The following is a 19,130-nucleotide window of genomic DNA, read 5'->3' on the forward strand; positions in this document are numbered from 1 at the left end:
TCTTAATACCTGGACTGCCTCTGGCTTCATTCTGGAGTTTGTGTCTTCATTGCCACTGTCCTTGGGGCCTCCCTTTTGCTGCTGATGTCCACCTTGGTCCTATGTTCAGTGCCCTGTCGCTGTTCTCGATAAGGGTCTGATGAACTCCCCCAACCTCAAGCATAAGATGCATCTCCAGATGGTACCTTCCTAGGTAATTGCATTTTGACAGGTACAGTGGAAGGGGCACCAGACAGAATCTGGAGGAGGCCTCGTTCTAATCCTAGCTCTGTCTCTCATCAGCTGTGTGATGTTGGGTAAGTCACTTCCCTTCTCCCAGCCTCAGTTTCCTCATTTGAAAAGTGGCCAGGCTGGATGGGTCAATTGACAATGACCCTCCCAGCTGCAATGGACTCTGACTAACTTTGTCAATTGCTAAATCCAAGAATGTTTCTTTTGACTCATGCAAGGGGCTGCTGCTGCTGAAAATGAGGTATTAAGCATGAGGCTCAAGGGAAAGAGATGAAGAGGCCACATGTAGGTGATCAGCAGGGTCAGCTGAGCCCGGGCTTGGATTCATCACAGCCCAGGTGGGTATGGGAACAGAGACGCCTCCAGATGATTTCAGCCCCCAGCTATTCAGGTGTTCCCAGTTGAAATCCCAGACACTGCACAGCAGAAATAAGCCATACACACTGTGCTGTCTGAACTTCTGTCCCTCAGAATGCATGAACATAATGAAATTGTTGTCCTGTGCCACCAAGGCTGGTAATGGTTTGTCAACCGTGACAGATAAATGGAAATGGAGGAAGAGGTGTTTAGGGATAGTTTGGTGGGGGACTCCCCATGTTCGTGAAACTTCACCAGTGGGTGTCCTTCCCCTAGGTCCATCGACATCAGAAGCCACCTCTGGTCTTGGATATTACTCTATATATCATGGTGCTCTTAGGAGAGGAGCCTCGCTGACTGCACTGTTCTGGATTATTGTGAAGTTTGTAAACAAGGAACTCTTTCTCAAGGATGTCCTGGACGCGGAGGCACTGCTCAGCTGGAGGGCGGGGTCCATCTGTATTTGTCCCAATGTCCAAAAGGCTGAAGGTGTGTGTGTGCTCACACTGGTAGAGGTCCTCTAGGTGCATCTTACACACTCCATCTCATCTCAACCTCACCATAGCTTCATTAGGAGCTACCGGAAGGAGTGTTTCTCCCACTTTACTGATGAAGAAAGAGCCATGCCCAAGAACATACATACGGAGTGGCAGGGCAGGGCTTTGAACCTGGTGGTAGGACTGAATCTAAGGCCCTTTTGAGGAGCCCCGTGGGTGACTTAGGGATGGAAATTCCAGGGGTTGGGGGGTCCTCATTTGCTTCCTCTAAACAGCCTCTTGTTTTGAAATAAGACTAATGAACTTGGCTTAAGTTCTATTTTCCCTTCCTTCCTCCCTTCACCCACTCCACTCTCATTCCTTTTTTTCTTCGGGATTTTTTGGCAGAGGGCAGAGAGGAGGAACCCCTCCCAAGTACTCTATTAGAGAAGGCGTGATGGCGAGATGGAGGCTTCACTCACCAACCATGCTAGGACAAAGGGCAAACTAGGGCAGGCCGCTCCCAGGCTGGGTCGGGGGCAGTGAGGAGCACAGCGGCCCTTCTCATCGCAGCCCTCACCTTGCCGTGCGCTGTGGGCGTGAGGTTTCCAGGAGAGTCTGCGGTGTAGGGAGCAGCGCTGGCTGGGAGGGAGGAGGCGGCCTATTCCTCAGTGGGGCTTCCTCGCTCACGGTGTGTATGGTGGGGAGAGAGGCACGCAATTGCCCTTTTCTGAGGATTGTGCCAGACCATATCACACATATAAGCTCATTCAAATCGATTTCCAGATAAGGCCGGGGGAGGGTAGCCGACTTGCCCAAGGCCACGTAGCATGTGCGCGGCAGAGCCGGTGGGGACGCGCAGAGGGTCTTGCTACCGACTCTCCCCGCTCTCCCGGGAGCCTGGGAGCCCTGGGGCGTCCCCTACCTGGCCGGGAAGCTGGGCTCTCGCCCCGGGGTTGTCCGGAGGGGGCTCCAGCAGGGGGCGCCCAGAGCCCCGTCCCGCGCAGTCGGGCGCGCCTCCAGCCGGCGCCTGGGACGGGGCTGGCCGCTCCGCCCCCTCGGCTCCTCGGCTGCTCGGCGGGCGGGCGCCGGGCGCTCTGGGAGGAGAGGACTGCAGGGCCGAGCCCAGCTCACCCCGCCGTGTCCCCAGTGCCCGCCGTGCCCGCCGCGGTCGCCGCAGCGCAGCCTCCCGCCGTGAGTAGCACCTGTCTGCGGGCTCGACGGGCAGGACGGGGCGCGCGGCCTGACAGCAGCAGCGCCCGGGGCTGGGGCTGGCGGGGCCAAGAGATCCGGGCACTCGCTCGCAGATCCCGGGCCCGACGCCCCAGTGCCTGACGCCGTGGCCCGGGGCATTGTGGCCGCCACCGGAGCGCTGGAGCTGCCCGCTGCTGCCCTGGGGCGCCCTCCGGAGCCTGGCACTTTGACCTGGGAGACAGGATGGGAGCGGTGGGCAGAGCCAAGCACCCAGCAGGGAGATGGGACATAAACGTCCGTCGACTTAGGCCCCCTGGAACGGGCAGAGCACGCCCAGCTCCCGGCCAAGTCTTTTCAGCTTGGGCCGACTCTCTCACGTCCTGCTCCTGCCTGGCACAAGGAGGTGATGCGAGGAGGGTGCTCAGATGTCTGAGCCTCCTGTGGGGACGAATGAAGCTGTGGTCCCCGCCGTCAGGCGCCCCGGCCTGGGGCAGAGCTAGGGTGGGCGAGGGGCAGCCAGCACGCGTGCTGCAGGTTGGGGTGGAAGGGCTTGGAAGGGCGTTGCTAACAGTTGTCTAGGACTCTGGGCCAGGCATTGTGGAGGTCCCAAGGCCTGCATAGGTCTGGCTAACCCTCACTATAACTCTGCATGGTGGAAACTGGTATTGTTACTTTACAAAAGAGAAAACGAGGCCCAGAGAGGTGAGCTTCGTTGAAGCCGTGCAGGTAATGGTAAGGTAGGGGTGCACACTGGAGGAGACGGCACCATAGCTGGCTGCCTCTGGGGCAGATGCAGGGACAGTGCCTGACGTCTTGTACACCGGAATCCACTGGAGGGCAGCTGCTCTGGTTTCTGACACTGCGTTTCTTAACTGCCTCTGTGGAAGGTATTCCTGGGAGAGTCCTGTTGACCTAAGAGGCCCTGGCACCTTGGCCTCTTCACAGCTAACTTCAGAGCCCTGTCCTTCCCCAAACCACTCACCTCCCAAGATGTTTTTTGAGCACCTCAAGTGGCACCACTGATGATTCAGCAGCTTCTGAGGAGACTTGGGCAGAGGAGTTAGGGGTGTGTGGATGTGGCTGGAGGTCTGCTCCTCTGGGGTAAGTTCCTGGCTGGCAGGAATGAGACCTGCACCCACCCTGCCCACCTCCCTGAGGCCTCCTGATTTGTTAGCTGTGGGGTGAACAAGTAGGCTTCCCAAGGGAGCTGGATCTTTGCCAGAGAGACCAAGTTTCTCTTGGGTCAACTCAGGCAGGTGGCTGACCTTCTGTGGGCCCCAGCTTCCTCATCAGAGACCATGACGGGTCAAAGCCTGGAATGTAGAGAGGAGCTCTGTAATGCCAGCGCCCCATCCCTTCTGTTGGCAGCCTCTCCAGAGCCTGAGTATGCTGATTCCTAATGGGGGTGTGTGTAGTGAGACAATCGTGTGTGTTTGGCCCAACCATTGCCTGCCCTCTTGCTGTGGTCCCGTTTCACTCACTTGCACTTGGTGAGGTGGGGTGAGGAACTGAGAGAGTTCACTTTGCAGAGTGAGCTGGGCCAGTGGGGGAGAGGACTTCGTGAGTGTTGAGAGTTTCCTATGAGGTGATCTTCCAGCCCTGGACACCTCCTCCTAGCTTGTCTCTCAGGAAGCCATTGACTTTGCCAACCCTGGTGCCATCTTGGAGGAGTTGGGGTGGCAATCAACAGAAGAAAATCTGGGAAGAGGAGTAGAATGGGTCACACATGTGATGTTCAGTCTCTTCCCTGTCTGGATCTCAGCTTCCTCTTGTAAAAACAAGTGGGTTAGACCAGACAGCAGTGGTTTTCAAACTTCTGTTTCACAGTGAATTCTTACCCAGAACCCCAACATGTAATATGGATAACATGGAACTGCTCTGGCTTCCCCTTCTCACCCTGGTGATCCTGAAGCAGGTCTAAAAATCCCTAAATAGATGATCTGTGGGATCCCTTTCTGTGGGGTTCTAGGAAATCTGTGGTAGCCCCCTGAAGTGTTGCCTAGTATTAGAGTTGTAGGCAGGAATTTGAATTCCAAGGACTCCATCAGGAGAAATGTGGGCATTAAAGTGGGTATCATCCTGGGAGTGTCTGGAGCTGATGGCCTGTGCCTCTGGCCAAAAGTTGTAACTGTGTCCCTTCCCTCTGCCATGTGATTTCAGCTTTTCAAGGCTGGAAAGGTCCTTGTGCCTCTGGGTCCTTATCTGGGTCATAGCTGGTGACAATAATTCCACCTCAGTTTCACCCCTTTAGTTTGTTTCTAAACTGGTAAAATGCAAATTCTCCTTAGGAGTGGTGTTAGGAAAGTGCTTAAAGTGGCTATCAGTTGTTTTACCTAATGAGCATCTGAGCAGCGGCCTTGAGAAAGGAGGCTGGGGAGCTAAGTTAAAATCAGCCAACACTTATATAGTGCCTGCTGTATACTAGCCTAGTACAAGGGGACGGAGGTGAGAATGTCACAATTCTTGCCCTTATGGGGCAAGAGGAGGAAAGGAATTCACGTTATCCAGGGACCATTTAAAAAATTACACATGAGTTATCTCATTTGTTTCATATTAGTTTCATTTTTTACAATTATGTAAAATTTTGACCACATACAAAATAAACCTACATCCCGTATATCCGTCTAACTACCACGCAGATCAGGAAACAACATTGCCGGCACTCTGAAGCCTCAGAAGCTCCCCTTCCAACTATCCTGAGTGAGGGGATAACCACTCTTCTGACGTCTAGCACCATGCATCAATTTTCCCGAAATGGGATCACACAGTATGCGTCTTTTGTGTCTGGCTACTTCCATTTAACATTATGTTTCTGAGATTCGTCCATGTTGTTGCAGGTAGCAGTAGTTTGTTAATCTCATTGCTGGATAATGATTCCATTGTATGGGTATATAGTACCTCAATTTGTTTATCCAGTCTTCTATTAATAACCGTTTGGTGGTTTCCAATTTTTAGTTATTACTAATTGTATTGCGGTGACCATTCTAACATGGATCGTTTGGGAAAACATCTGCATTCATTTCTCTTAGATATGTCCAAAGAAATTGCCAAACAGTTTTCCAAAGTGGTGGTCCCAGTGTATACCCCTCCCAGCAGTGTTTGAGAGCTCTAGTTGCCGCACATACTCACCAACACTAGACATTGTCTTACATTCACTTTCCATGGAAGGAATGTGAAACTCAGAAAAGGTATCCTGTGCTCAGCTAAGCACAATGTGCCAGTAAGTGACGGAGCTGGGATTTGAACCCTGGTCTGTGTGATGACTATGGAATCTATTCTCACTCTCTGGGTTAGACATAAACATGGCCAGAATGTGATCAACTCGAGCCCTAAAAATGTATGAAGAGCACTCTTGGGGAACTTGAAGAGGTTAGAGAATTGTCATCTGTTTTTGGGAGGGCAAGGATCATGGAGCCACTCAGAGATGGTAGCATTTGGCTGGGTCTTTTGGGAAGTGGGCAGTTTTGCCCACTCTCCAGGGCTTTCCAGCTGGGCCTGCCCTGGCAAGGGCCCCACTTTAGCCAAGACATAGCAGGGATGAAAGTTTTAAGTGCATGGGAAAGGTCAACTTTGACTGGAATATAGGATATGTAAGGGAGGAGGCAAAGGCTAGAAAGATGACCTAAGCCTAATTGGTGGACCTAGTTTGTCCCTAGGGGGCTCACCTGCCCCCCTACTCCTGGCCACCCAAGATGTAGAACCCAAGGCAGAGGCTCACCATTTTCCTGGGAACTGGGGCTTCTTTGAATCCTGCTCTCAGCAAATGGAGCTGGCCTCTCACCAAATGGGAGATCTTAGCTGTTCCTGGGACCACTCTCAGGGTTTCTGCCAACAGAATTTTTTTGGAGTTTCCTGCTTCCATCTAGCTGTGTGAAATTGGTAACCCCACCCCACAGGACCTGACCCAAATTGTTTATTTGGAAGGAAAAATTGTTTTTTCAGCGAAAATAAGATGGTAGATAGTACTCCCTTTACTCCCTGGGCCAATCTCGGGAGATTTGCCAGGATGTTGGGGGTGAGGGGGCGCCAAACTTCTGATTATGGTCAAGCCAAACTTACTAGAGGGCTCCCTGGCATGGGTTAAATCACAGCAATAATCATCTTTCTTATTTGTACAGTAGTTTATATCCTCATCCCCACATGGATGTGTGAAGTATGTGATATAGATAGTATCACTCTGTTTACAGGTGAGGGGATGAGTCCCAGAGAGGGTGCCCACCTGCTGTGGATCACAAGGCTAATATACACTCACGCTAGTCTGGAACTGGGGCTCCTGGAGCCTGCTTTTTTCATGCTTACCCCGGTCCTGGCCAAGCATGGAGGATGCATGAGGGAGCCTGGGCACCCACAGGCAGGTGACCCCGAGAGTAAGCCCTGTGAGCCAGGCCAGCTCCTCCTGAGGGTCTTTGGGTTCTGTGTGCCTCGGTGGAAGGGAGAGAGGCAGATGGCATCTTGGTAATGAAGCTCTGGTTTGCAGGGGGCTAAAGTGGTGGAAAGAGGGTGAAATTTATATACCCTCTGAGAGTTAGGACAGCTCCAGCCACTTGGCGTTGATGAGATGTGCCCTTATGGAATGGTTCCTCCACCTAGCCTGGTGAAAAGAGTCTTTTGGGGTTCATGGAGCTCACATGTGGTTGGGATCTGATTGGCGGTCAGCAGAAAAGCTGCCAGTGCTAACCAAAATGAGCTCCGAGAGGCCTTTGCTGAAGACCCTTGGAAGACACATCCACAGGCAGCTGGTTTTATTCTTGCGATTTGCAGACTGTGCCCTGGGCCCTGCTCTTGGGGTGTTGTCCAGAGTGGCACGTGGCTGTCCCAGGAATGGGTAAGCCCCTTGGGGCAGAGGGATCCCAGGAGAGGATGCAGACAGTCTTTTCTGGTGGAGTGGTAAGTGCTCCCCATGGCTCAGAGTTGGCCTCTGGCTTTCAATGAGATGACTGGGGCAGGCAGAGTTGGCTCGATTTTACAGATGAGGACACTGAGGCCCTTCTGACAAGAGAGGAGATCACAGGGCTAGTTACAGGCAGAGTTGGAACTAGCACCTCAGGCTCCTGACTCCTGGCACCTCTTGGAATTTGCCTCGCTCCTCCTGCCCATCTTTCTTTCGGGGGTGATGAGTGAGAGAGTTTACAGATTAGTTCAGACATGCAGTTGGGTGGTGAGGGAGCTGAGATCATGATAGTGATCTCACCTTTTAACAGCATTTTCTAGTTTACAAAATAATTTCATGACTTGAAGTTGATTTTACAGTATTAGCCCCATTTTACAGATGAAGAAGCTAAGTCTTTGGCAGTTTAGGTGGCTTACCCAAGCAAGACTGGAACTTGTATCTAGGACTTCTGACTTTAAAGATAGTGCTTTTTTATTTTTTCTGTTGCCCAGGCTGGAGTGCAGTGGCACGATCTCGGCTCACTGCAACCTCTGCCTCCCGGGTTCAAGTGATTCTCATGCCTCAGCCTCCTCCCGAGTAGCTGGGATTACAGGTGCGTGCCACCATACCCGACTAATTTTTGTATTTTTGGTAGAGATGGAGTGTCACCATGTTGGCCAGGCTGGTCTTGAACTCCTGACCTCAAGTGCTCCACCCGACCTCAAGTGCTCCACCCACCTCGGCCTCCCAGGGTGCTGGGATTACAGGTGTGAGCACCACGCCTGGCCTTTTTTTTTTTTTAAACTGTACAATAGCTGCCTCTTTTTGCAGTAGTTTTGAATTTAATGAAAACAAATAGCTGAAGTTCACCATGGATGTTTTTCTGAACTTCTTCAAACAGATCTGAAGACCTGAGGAGCTCTCCTTTCCTGTCTCCTTAACAAATTTGAATTCATGTAAATTAAATAAGAACCATACATCATCAGCTGCAAGTGAGAAAAGGCTTGAGCAGGGCAGTTCTTGAGGAGCCAAGGCTGTGGATTATTACTAAATTATTAGCTCCCTTGCAGCCAATTATGTTTAGGCCTTAGACTCTTAGGCTTGTGCTAATTTGGATGGCTGTCCTAACCACAGGTTTCTTCTCATTTCAGGGTTGTATGTTCGAGACCTCAATGAGGAGCCCAAACATGGAGCCATTCAAGCAGCAGAAGGTGGAGGACTTTTATGACATCGGAGAGGAGCTGGGGAGGTAGGAGACTGTGTAAGAGGTCGGGGGATGCTGAGGGAGCCAAAGTCATGCTGCTTCTAGCACAATTGTCAGTTGGTGTTGGAAGGCAGGGCCACAGGACCAGTGGGAAGCTTTAAAAATGAACCTGAGGATTATTCACCTGCCTGGGTGACTTTGCACATAGTCATTGCTCTGAAAATAATGACTTGCCAGTAAAAGGGATGAGAATTGTTGAGTTCTGTGTTTTCAGCATCATCTAGCTGGCAGGGAAAACCTTCATGATTCTTGTTTGATCTGTTACTTTTTTCATGAAGTTCCCCCAGGCTCTGGATAGAGACCTGACTTGTTGGTTTTCTTCTGAGTCTCACTTGGGATTCTCCATGGTTCCCAGGGTTTTGTTTTAAGCTCCGAACCTGGATGGGAGGTGAGGTAATCCTCCTGAGAATGGATTTATGTGGAGTAACCAGCCACACGGGCCCTGTCATGAAGTTTTCCTGGGATCTTTGTTACTTGGTGCATTTTCAGGTTTGCTGAGCCCAGAACACAGCCAGGGTGAAAATCAGATCTGATAGTACTATAGTTACTATTTGGATAGAAATTAAGGTTTTCTGAAGCTCTTTTCTTGCCTTCCATTTCTACCAGCTAAGATTTAAGTGGTAGTGTAGTGATTACAAAACACCAGTCCTGAAGTTTGAGTCTCACAACAGTGCATGAAATAGGCATTATTTTTACTCTCATTTTCCAGATGAGGAAACTGTGGTGAGCATTTGGGCAAGTTGCCCAAAGTTGCTGGGCCAGTGAGTGACATAGCCAAGGTTCTGACTAGTCCATTTTGTACCTGCACACCTCTCCCATGAGCTTGGCATTTGTACACTCACACATGCTCATCAGAGCACCTAACCTCACCCCTTCACACACAGTGCAGCATGAAAACATGGGAATTTAGAGTGTGTAGACCTGGAAAACCTGAGACGGGTCTCAGTTCATTTAGAAAGTTTATTTCGTCAAGGTTGAGGACGCACGCCCATGACAGCCTCAGGAGGTCCTGACGACCTGTGCCCAAGGTTGTCACAGCACAGTTTGGTTTTATACCTTCTAGGGAGACATGATACATCAATCACATATGCAAGATGAACATTGGTTTGGTCTGGAAGGGCAGGACAACTCCAACTCTAAAGGGAAGACTCTAATGGGGAGGGGGCTTCCAGGTCATAGGTAGATAAGAGACAGATGGTTGCATTCGTTTGAGTTTCTGGTCAGCCTTTCTAAAGGAGGCAATCAGATATGCATTTATCTCAGTTAGCAGAGGGGTGACTTTGAATAGAACAGGAGGCAAGTTTGCCCTAAGCAGTTCCCAGCTTGACTTTTCTCTTTAGCTTAGGGACGTGGGGCCCCCAAGATTTAGTTTCCTTTCGCAAGTGTCTACTGTATCCAACAGGCAAAACAGGAGTTCTTTTCACTTTATAGAACTCCTAGGTCAGGACTAATTGTCTTGCTTTTTTTTTTAACTTTCAAAGATAAAACAGGGCTTCAAAGTCAGAAGAGCTTCACTCCAAAGAGAATGAGAGACAGCAGGTGCTTCAAGATCAGGGAGTTCATCCTGGCTGGCAGGATGGTGCGTGGGGGAGCAAATAACTGCAGAGAACCCAGAGGGGGATGACTTCTCCCAGTCTCGGGCCTGGTGAAGGGATAGGAAGAGAACATAGGACTAGAGGCTGGGGTTGGTCACTGGAGCCTGCCTTGTGGGAAGCCAGGTTCTCTTTGCCTCAGGTTCTTCTCCTGCCCTTGGTGGCACCAGCAGAAAGGTGGCATTCTCAGCAACAAACCACGGCCAGCCCTGCCAATGGTGCTCGATTCAGTGCCCTCACTTGGCCATGCCCTGCGTGTAGGGGTCTGTGCTGAGTACTGTGGGTACCAAGATGAGCAAGATCAGACAGTCTCTGCCCTCCTGGAGCTCCACCCTGGCAGCGAGTCAGCTGCACACATGCTAACAAGGGCACTCTTGGATTGGACTAGAGTCTGGGTGGGCAGAGAAACTGAGAAGTTGTGGGGAGTGGGACTCTGAAGAAGGAAGTAGAAGCAGCTTCCTGGGGATTGCATTTACGATTCCTTCTTAGTCTTGTCTCTCCCTGACTCCATATATCAAGGACATGTGCTATTAGACCCAGAAGAGACCTCATGTTTTCTGGTCCTCTACCTGCAACAGGGTGTGGAGATCCCATGCGTCTCATAGTCTGGGATGTCTTGGGGTGATTCTCACCTCCCCTATTCTTCTAAAGTGCTAATGGGGCAAAAGGTGAGTAAGCAGCAGACGAGGCCCAGGGACTAAGGGCCAGCGGCCTTTGGAGTGGCCAGATGTCCTAGGATTTGTGGTCTAGAGGTCAGATGACCTAGAAGGCCTTTAGAGGTCCTGTCTTTCAGGCCTCTCACTTGACAGTTGAAGAAATAGAGGCTCAGAGAGGGGAAGGGTCTTGCCTGGGGCCACAGAACAGGCTAGAACTAGCTGCCTTTGGATGACCACTCAGCTTCTGAAGGGACAGTCCTATTCTTCTCTCCTGCCCTCCTGGTCTTCACTTAACATATTCTTGGGGACCTACTGTGTGCCACGCACCGTCCGAGCAGTGGAAAACAAAACAGACACAGTCCTGTCCTCTGGCAGTTTATGCTCCCCAGGCTCGTGGAGAAAGGCACTAGACAAGTGGATGCTAAGGGATAAATCACCATAAGGTGTGTTAAGGGCTAAGAAAAGAGAGAAAAGGATGCCCTGCAAGGGAATGATGGGGGATGTAGTTCCAACTGGGTGGTTAGAGAAGATTGCTCTGAGGAAGTGACTGCTCATTTGAGAACTGAGGGGTAAATGCACAAGCCAAGTCAGCAGCATGGATGAGCCCTGAAGTGGGAAAGTGCCTGGGACCTGGGGAGCTGGCAGGAGGCTGGTATGGCCTTGGAAAGTGGGCCAGGGGCAAGCAGTGTTACATGAGGCTGGTGGCATGGGGACCAGATCCAGTTGGTGAATTCCCTGCCAACACAGAGTGGTGGAGAGGTTTGGCCTTTGCGGTCACATGGGTTGGGGTTTGGGTCCCTGTCCTAGCTGTGCAACATTAGGACAATCTGCCCCCTCTGAGCCTCAGCTTTTTTAGCTGTGAGACAGAAAGAGTACCATCACCTAGCTCATGGTCATGGGGATGAAATGAGATGCCGAGTGGGGAATCCCTCTCAGAGCTGGGCATGGGGTAAGTGTTCATGAACAAGAGCTTCTGGCTTTCAACAGTGACCAGATCGAGCCTTTGAAGTAGGTTTGGAGTGTCAAGGCCCCATCTTCTGCCTCTGCAGCCTTCTAGGAGGAAGGCATGGGACTCTGCAGGAAGAAGAGCAGGGGGATCATCCTGATGTCTGGGGAGCTCAATGTAAACCTCCTTACTTGGCTGTCAGTGAGCACCCTAGTGTAGACTCAGGGCCCTCTCATTGATTTTAGCTCTTCATTAAGTCCTAACTATGCAAAAATGAAAATGTACAACAATTTGTTACATGTAACAATGGATAAAGCTCAGACACGTAATGTTGAGCAAAGGAAGGCAAACTCAGAAGGGTCTGTGCTGCTTTTTTCCATTTGTGAAAGTTCAAAATGGGCAAAAGGAATCAATGGTGCCAGAAGTCTGAATGGTGGTTATCCTTCAGGGACTAGTGACTGGAAGGGGGCACAAAAGGGATTCACAAAAGGTTGCTGTATTCTGTTTCTTTCTTTTTTTTTTTTTTTTTTTTTTGAGACGGAGTCTCGCTGTGCTCCCAGGCTGGAGTGCAGTGGCGTGATCTCAGTTCACTGCAAGCTCCGTCTCCCGGGTTCACGCCATTCTCCCGCCTCAGCCTCCTGAGTAGCTGAGACTACAGGCGCCCGCCACCACGCCCGGCTAGTTTTTTGTATTTTTAGTAGAGACGGGGTTTCACCATGTTAGCCAGGATAGTCTCGATCTCCTGACCTCGTGATCCACCCGCCTCGGCCTCCCAAAGTGCTGGGATTACAGGCTTGAGCCGCCGCGCCCGGCCGCTGTATTCTGTTTCTTGATCTGGGTGTCTGTTTCACAGATGTGTTCATTTTATGAGTATTTATATGAAGACATACATGCATATGGGCATTTTCCTGTTTATTAGACCTTAACTAAAATAGTATATATATATATATATATATATTTTTTTTTTTTTTTTTTTTTTTTTGAGATGGAGTTTCACTCTGTCGCCAGGTTGGAGTGCGGTGGTGAGATCTCAGGGGGAGGGTGCTAGTAGGTAGGCCCAGTGATGGTTTCGTGAACTTCAGCATAGACAACTACTGCATGCAGGATGATATAAAGTAATTTAACATAAGCAGCAGATAATGAAGAGTGATTCCTTATTTCCTATCCTCCTGCAACCTCTGCCTCCAGGGTTCAAGCTATTCTCCTGCTTCAGCCTCCTGAGTAGCTGGGACTACAGATGCGTGCCACCATGCCCAGATAATTTTTGTATTTTTAGTAGAGATGGGGTTTCACCATACTGGCCAGGAAGGTCTTGATCTCTTGACCTTGTGATCTACCGGCCTCGGCATCCCCCAAAAAATAAATAACCTTTAACTCTACTTCCTGCCCTGGCCTGGTTCACATGTTTCTGATTCCTTTAGAGGCTTTGTCTATCCTTATCCTATGAGTAAGAGCATCTCTGTAGGAAAAGCTTTGGATGGAAACAGGATACCCTGGCAGGAGCATCCTGCACTCTGCTGGGACCCTCCCTGGCCCTGCGTATTTGCCTGATTTCTAGCTTCCAGCTCTGAGTGCAGGCAGTTGGCTGTGCTCACACTTTTGGCACCAGCTTGCTTGGGATGCTGGAGGTTGTCTGCTGTTTCTGGGAGTGTTTGGAGAAATGTTGGCTTGCAGACGTTGGCATCTCCCAGCCTTGGTAGCAATCAGTAGAGCAGAGCAGGGAAACATTAGAGCAGGGCTCATAAAGATAAACTCATCCAACTCCTCATTATATAGATGAGGCTAAGGCCAGAGAGGAGAAGTGGTGAACTGGTGATAGAACCAGGGTGGGGTCTGGTGGTCTGACTCTTAGCCCAGGACTCTGGCCACCACATCTTAAGGACCCACAAGACACAAAGTCATTTCTTCCTTTAAGTGGAATGCTTCTGAGCAGTGGGAGAGAATATAAAGGAAGGAAGTCTTTTCTGTTTGTACTTGAGGGTAGTGTAGCACGGTCAAAGTTAGGAGAATGAGCCTTTGGGAAGGAGTGATGTTTCTCAGAGGGAGGGTGCTGGGAGGTAGGCCCAGTGATGGTTTATGAACTTCTGCATAGACAACTACTGCATGCACGATGATATAAAGTAATTTAACGTTAGCAGCATATAATGAAGAGTGATTCCTTGTTTCCTATCCTTTGATTATTTTCCTTTACTTAGATGGATTTTTTTTTTTTTTTTTTTTTTTTGGTTTGTTTGTTTGTTTTTGTGAGATGGAGCCTCACTCTGTCACCCAGGCTGGAATGCAGTCACATGATCTCACTTCACTGCAACCTTCGCCTCCCGGGTTCAAGCGATTCTCCTGCCTCAGCCTTCTGAGTAGCTGGGATTACAGGCACCCACCACCATGCCTGGCTAATTTTTGTACTTTTAGTAGAGACGGGGTTTCACCATGTTGGCCAGGTTCATCTCAAACTCCTGACCTTAGGTGATCTGCCTGCCTTGGCCTCCCAAAGTGCTGGGATTACAGGAGTGAGCCATCGCACCGGGCCAGATTTTCTTTACTTACATTATATTAACATAAAATCATAACATGTTTCTGTTGAACTGGATTTCAAAAAAAAGTTAATCCAAATCTACCATTTTATAGATGAGGAAAGTGAGGCCCAGAGAGGGGAGGTTATTTGTCTAAGGTCATAAACAAGAATTGGAGGAAGTAGAACTCAAAAGCAGAACCTTCTTGACTACTGTGCTGGTTTAAACAAATAAACAAAGAAAGAGATAAGAACTGATTTAAATCTACATCCAACCTTTATCCATAGCCCCCACTTCTCTTAAGGATCTTACCTTACCATTACCCCACATACCACCTCTGCCCTGAAGAAGACAGCAACCATATAATTGCTACCACTTAGAAGAGGCTCATGTATGCAAGACACCCTGCCAGCCACCCAACCTGCAGTCTCCTTGGTGGGGATGAGAGACTTGGGTGGGGGAAGGAGCCTCTGCACTAAAGCCTCAGCCTTCCTGAACACGGACAAAGGATTCCCTGAGGCAGTCATGTTGATGGGGGCAGGGGGTAGCCAGACTGGAGTCTCCCAGTGGGATCATCTGTGGTTAAGATCAGCCACCACACATTCAGCTTAGTCAGGACAACCTCTTTGGGGAAAGAAACAACATCCTCTAGGAAATGTGTGAAGTTCAAATTTTCCCAGGCTGGGTTCAATACCCCAGTCTAGCCACACTGGGCACTATAGAAAACAACAAACATAGGTGTTAGATTTATTCATCTCAGCCCTTGGCAAAAGAGCTTCTAAGACTAACCCTGAAGCAAGGGGGCTTTTATGATCCCTTTTAAATTAAAAAGATGTTTGTTTATTATAGAAGTTATTCAAGGTGAGACGGGGTGGTGGCTCACACCTGTAATCCCAGCACTTTGGGAGGCCGAGGCGGGCGGATCACCTGAGCTCAGGAGTTTGAGACCAGCCTGGACAACATGGTGAAACCCTGTCTCTACTAAAAATACAAAAATTAGCCAGGCGTGGTGGCATGCACCTTAATCCCAGCTACTCGGGAGGCTGAGGCAGGAGAATTGCTTGAACCCGGGAGGCGGATGTTGCAGTGAGCCAAGATAGCGCCACTGCACTCCAGCCTGGGGGACAGAGTCAGACACTGTCTCAAAAAAAAAAAAAAAAAAAAGTTATTCAAGGTGAATGTCATAAAATTATGAAGAGTATAAAGTAAAAAGTAGACTCCCTCTGCCCTCTTGCCGAGTCTCATACCTCACAGGTAGACTTTGATGGTAATTTTCTTCTATTGCCATTCAGAACCTTTCTAAGTGAAGCAAGTGTGTGTGTGGACAGAGGGGACCATATGACCATAATGGTCAACAACTTGCTTTTCTCACTTAATGAAATCTGTTGAATATCTTTTTATAGCAGTGCAGGTAGATCTGTGAGACTTATTTTGGATGAATGGTTTTTTTTAATTAATAAATTTAAGGCTGGGTGCTGTGGCTCACACCTGTAATCCCAGCACTTTGGGAGGCTGAAGCGGGTGGATCACCAGGTCAGGAGTTAACCCAGCAGCTATTTTCCTTCCTTCCTTCCTTCCTTCCTTCCTTCCTTCCTTCCTTCCTTCCTTCCTTCCTCCTTCCTTCCTTCCTTCCTTCCATCCTTCCATCCTTCCATCCTTCCATCCTTCCATCCTTCCATCCTTCCGTCCCCATTTCCCTTCCCCTCCCCTCCCCCTGCCCGGGGTCTCTCTGTTACTCAGGCTGGAGTGCAGTGGTTCAATCATGGCTCATTGCAGCCTTGACCTCCTGGGCTCAAGCAATCCTCCCACCTCAGCCTCCCAAGCAACTGGGACTACAGGCATGTGCCACCATGACTAGCTAATTTAAATATTTTTTTTTTTTTGAGACAGAGTCTTGCTCTGTTTCTAGGCTGGAATGCAGTGGTGCCATCTTGGCTCACTGCAACCTCCACCTCCTGGGTTCAAGCAATTCTCATGCCTCAGCCTCCCAACTAGCTGGGATTACAGGTGTGCACAACCATGCCTGTCTAATTTTTTTATTTTTAGTAGAGATGGGGTTTCACCATGTTGGCCAGATTGGTCTCAAACTCCTGACCTCAGGTGATCTGCCCACCTCAGCCTCCCAAAGTGCTGAGGTTACAGGCATGAGCCACCACACCCACCTAATTTTAAAATTTTTTGTAGGGACAGGGTTTTACCATGTTACCCAGGCTGGTCTTGAACTCCTGGGCTCAAGCAGTCCTCCTATTTTGGCCTCTCAAAGTACTGGGATTATAGGCGTGAGCTACCACACCTGGCTATTTTTATTTCTGAATCTTGCCTACTGATCTTTGCAGGGGTATTTCTCAAACCCACAGACCTCCTGCCCTTAGCAGCTACTGTGTCACATGCATTTGTCACATTCCCCCAAGTGCTAAGCGGGGACAGATTGGAGAGGCTGGGCCGAGTAGCAGTAATGGCTGTATAAGAGCCAGTGATGAGATGAGACTTATCTGGCAGTTGTTTATCAATTCTTTGAAAGCAGGTTCAGAGCTGTTCTCCTGTTTGGACTATCACTGCAGCACTCAGACAGAGGCCAGAGGCCCCCAAAACATATGTGACTTATCTTTGCTCTTGCTGTTTCCTCATTCTTAGAAAAATTATACTTTTTCTTCAAGGTCCAGATCAAACACGGTCACTCTGACAAAAGCAGCCATGCCCCGTCCCATCCATCCCACTCCCTTCTGTCAGATTTAATTACCTCTTATTCTGGACCACGTCTCTGATCATACCTCATGTTACACATAGGGTTTTCCTGGTCATCCTCCCTGTTGGACTGAAGGTTTCCAGGCTGGGCTCCTGTGTATATCAGCTTTTATCCATCCATCTCCTCTGCTGTGGTGTCCAGCCCAGGCCTTTTATACTTGATAAGTGCTTAACACCCACAGACACCCATAAGTTAACTATAGAACATCTGGGATCTGCCTTGAGTTAAATTTAAATCTAAGGCAGAAAACCTCAGCCAAGCAAGCTCACAGCCCCCATAAACCCTGGAATTCGTGAATGTCCAGGATTCCCCAAACACAACGTGGGAAACAAAACACAGAAATTACTTCTGTTTACTGGACATACCTTATTGTGTTTCATTCTTATAACACCCTGTGAAGTAGTTATTATTCCCATTTTATAGAAGAAGAAAACTCAGTCTCCAAAATTTTAGGTAACTGGTTCAAGAAATACAAACCTACCTCATCAAGGAGACGCCAAGTGGACATGTTTGTGATCGGAGAGGCACAAAAATCCCAGGCCAGGGTAGTGAACAGGGCTTTGCCCAGAGGAAGTTTCTGGCTTTTATTTCCGATATTCTTTGAGATTTTCTGTGTCACACAGAGGTGAATTTTTATTAAATTATAGAATTAGGCTGAGGCGAGAAGATCGCTTGAGGTGGGGCAATCCTCCCACCTCCGATTCCTGAGTAGCTAGGGCTATAGGCATGTGCCCTAGACTTTGATAATTTTAAAATTTTTTGTAGAGATGGGTATCTTACTATATTGCCCAGGCTGATCTTGACCTCCTGGCCTCAGGCGATCTCACCTCAGCCTAATTCTATAATTTAATAAAAATCAATGCAGGAGATTCTTCAGAGGTCATCTATTATAGTAAAGGCCCAGGGCTCAGGGTGGTTGAGGGTGAGTAGGGGTGGGGGGGTCAAAGAGTTTGTCAGTAAAAGGGGCTGGAAGGCAAGGAAGGGAGGCAGGGCAGATATATCCATTTTCTGCATAGGGCAGCAGTGAGGACCACACCAGGCCACCAAATTCCCTTGGTGGGATTCCATCCTGCCACCTTGATGAGGTTCTTAAACCCATGAGACTTGCAGCCACAGGACTATGGCCCAGTTCAGGGTTGGAGAGTGGCCACAAACAGGAGAGGCAGGTGAGGGGAGCAGCAGCCCTGTCAACATCTAGGTGCAAGGGTATCGTATTTACATCATCCTTGGTCCTGTCAACACCACAACAGACTTTGGTTTTTGGTTTTGGTTTTTGTTTTTGGAGATAGAGTTTTGCTCTGTTGCCCAGGCTAGAGTGCAGTGGCATCATCTCAGCTCACTGCAACCTCTGCCTCCTGGGTTCAAGCAATTCTCCTGCCTCAGCCTCCCCAGTAGCTGGGGCTATAGGCACCTGCCAAGTACAGCTAATATTTGTATTTTTAATAGAGACCTGGTTCCACCATGTTGGCCAGGCTGGTTTCCAACTCCTGACCTCAAGTGATCTGCCTGCCTCGGCCTCCCAAAGTGCTGGGATTACAGGTGTGAGCCATTGCACCCAGCCATACAGCAGACTTTAGAAAGAGGGGTGTCAGAGAGGGGCTCCCTACACTGGTCCTCCTGAGGGGAATAGGGAACTGTGAGCTGGCCGAATGCAAAACGGTACAAGTGACCTCTTGTTACTCAGGTTGTAGACTGAGAGCTAGATGAACTTGGTTAATAGCAAGGAAGCCTCCTCCACCACAGCAGCACCCTAGACAAGCTGGTGGTTTCCAAAAGGTTAGTGGGTGTGTGTGGATGTGTGTGTGTGAAGGAGCTCATGAGTACGTGCACGTCTGTACTGTATGTAGGTCACTATCACAGTCAACAATAAATATTCTTGGGCACCCACTGTGTGTCGGGGAGGAGACTTAGGGCTCAGGCCTTGCCCCAGAAGAGCTAAGGCTCAGTTGGGGCACAGGAGTACTCTCCTGCTAAGCAAATGAAATGAGATGTACTAGACCATGTGCTAATAGTGGAACCCAAAAACACGTTCCAGGAGAGCAGAGGAGGAAGCTATCACCCTGGGTGGGGCAGGGTCTAATCCAGGAGAGAGGCCGGTAACTACCTCAAGGGTGAGGGCTCTGCCACAACCAAGGAACAGAGGCCCAGGCTTGGGCAAGAGGGCACGTGGAGAGGGTGAAGGGATGGGGCTGCCAGGACTGACGACTACAAGGGGCCCTGGGTGACAGAGGCTGTGGATGAGAGAGGGAGGCGCTTTCATCACCCATTGTTAGGAAAACAAAACACAA

General features: G+C 49.5%; 1 protein-coding gene across 6 annotated transcripts in view; it reads left to right on the forward strand.

The window, feature by feature from the left end:
- The first annotated feature begins 2,008 nt into the window (after positions 1-2,008).
- DAPK2 (death associated protein kinase 2) overlaps positions 2,009-19,130 on the forward strand; it is a 142,015-nt gene continuing 124,893 nt past the window's right edge. For 2 of the 6 annotated variants that reach the window (XM_021941731.1, XM_021941728.2), the window contains exons 1-2: positions 2,009-2,258; positions 8,280-8,377. In XM_021941731.1, the coding sequence (XP_021797423.1) occupies positions 8,286-8,377 (92 nt within the window). In that variant the 5' untranslated portion in view covers positions 2,009-2,258; positions 8,280-8,285. Of the gene's footprint in view, positions 2,259-2,347; positions 2,662-2,726; positions 3,360-8,279; positions 8,378-19,130 lie in introns of those variants that run through there. The other 4 variants (XM_021941729.2, XM_021941727.2, XM_021941730.2 and 1 more) reach the window with 4 other exon arrangements.

This window comes from Papio anubis, chromosome 7 (assembly GCF_008728515.1).
Source record: "Papio anubis isolate 15944 chromosome 7, Panubis1.0, whole genome shotgun sequence".
Classification (NCBI taxonomy): domain Eukaryota; kingdom Metazoa; phylum Chordata; class Mammalia; order Primates; family Cercopithecidae; genus Papio; species Papio anubis.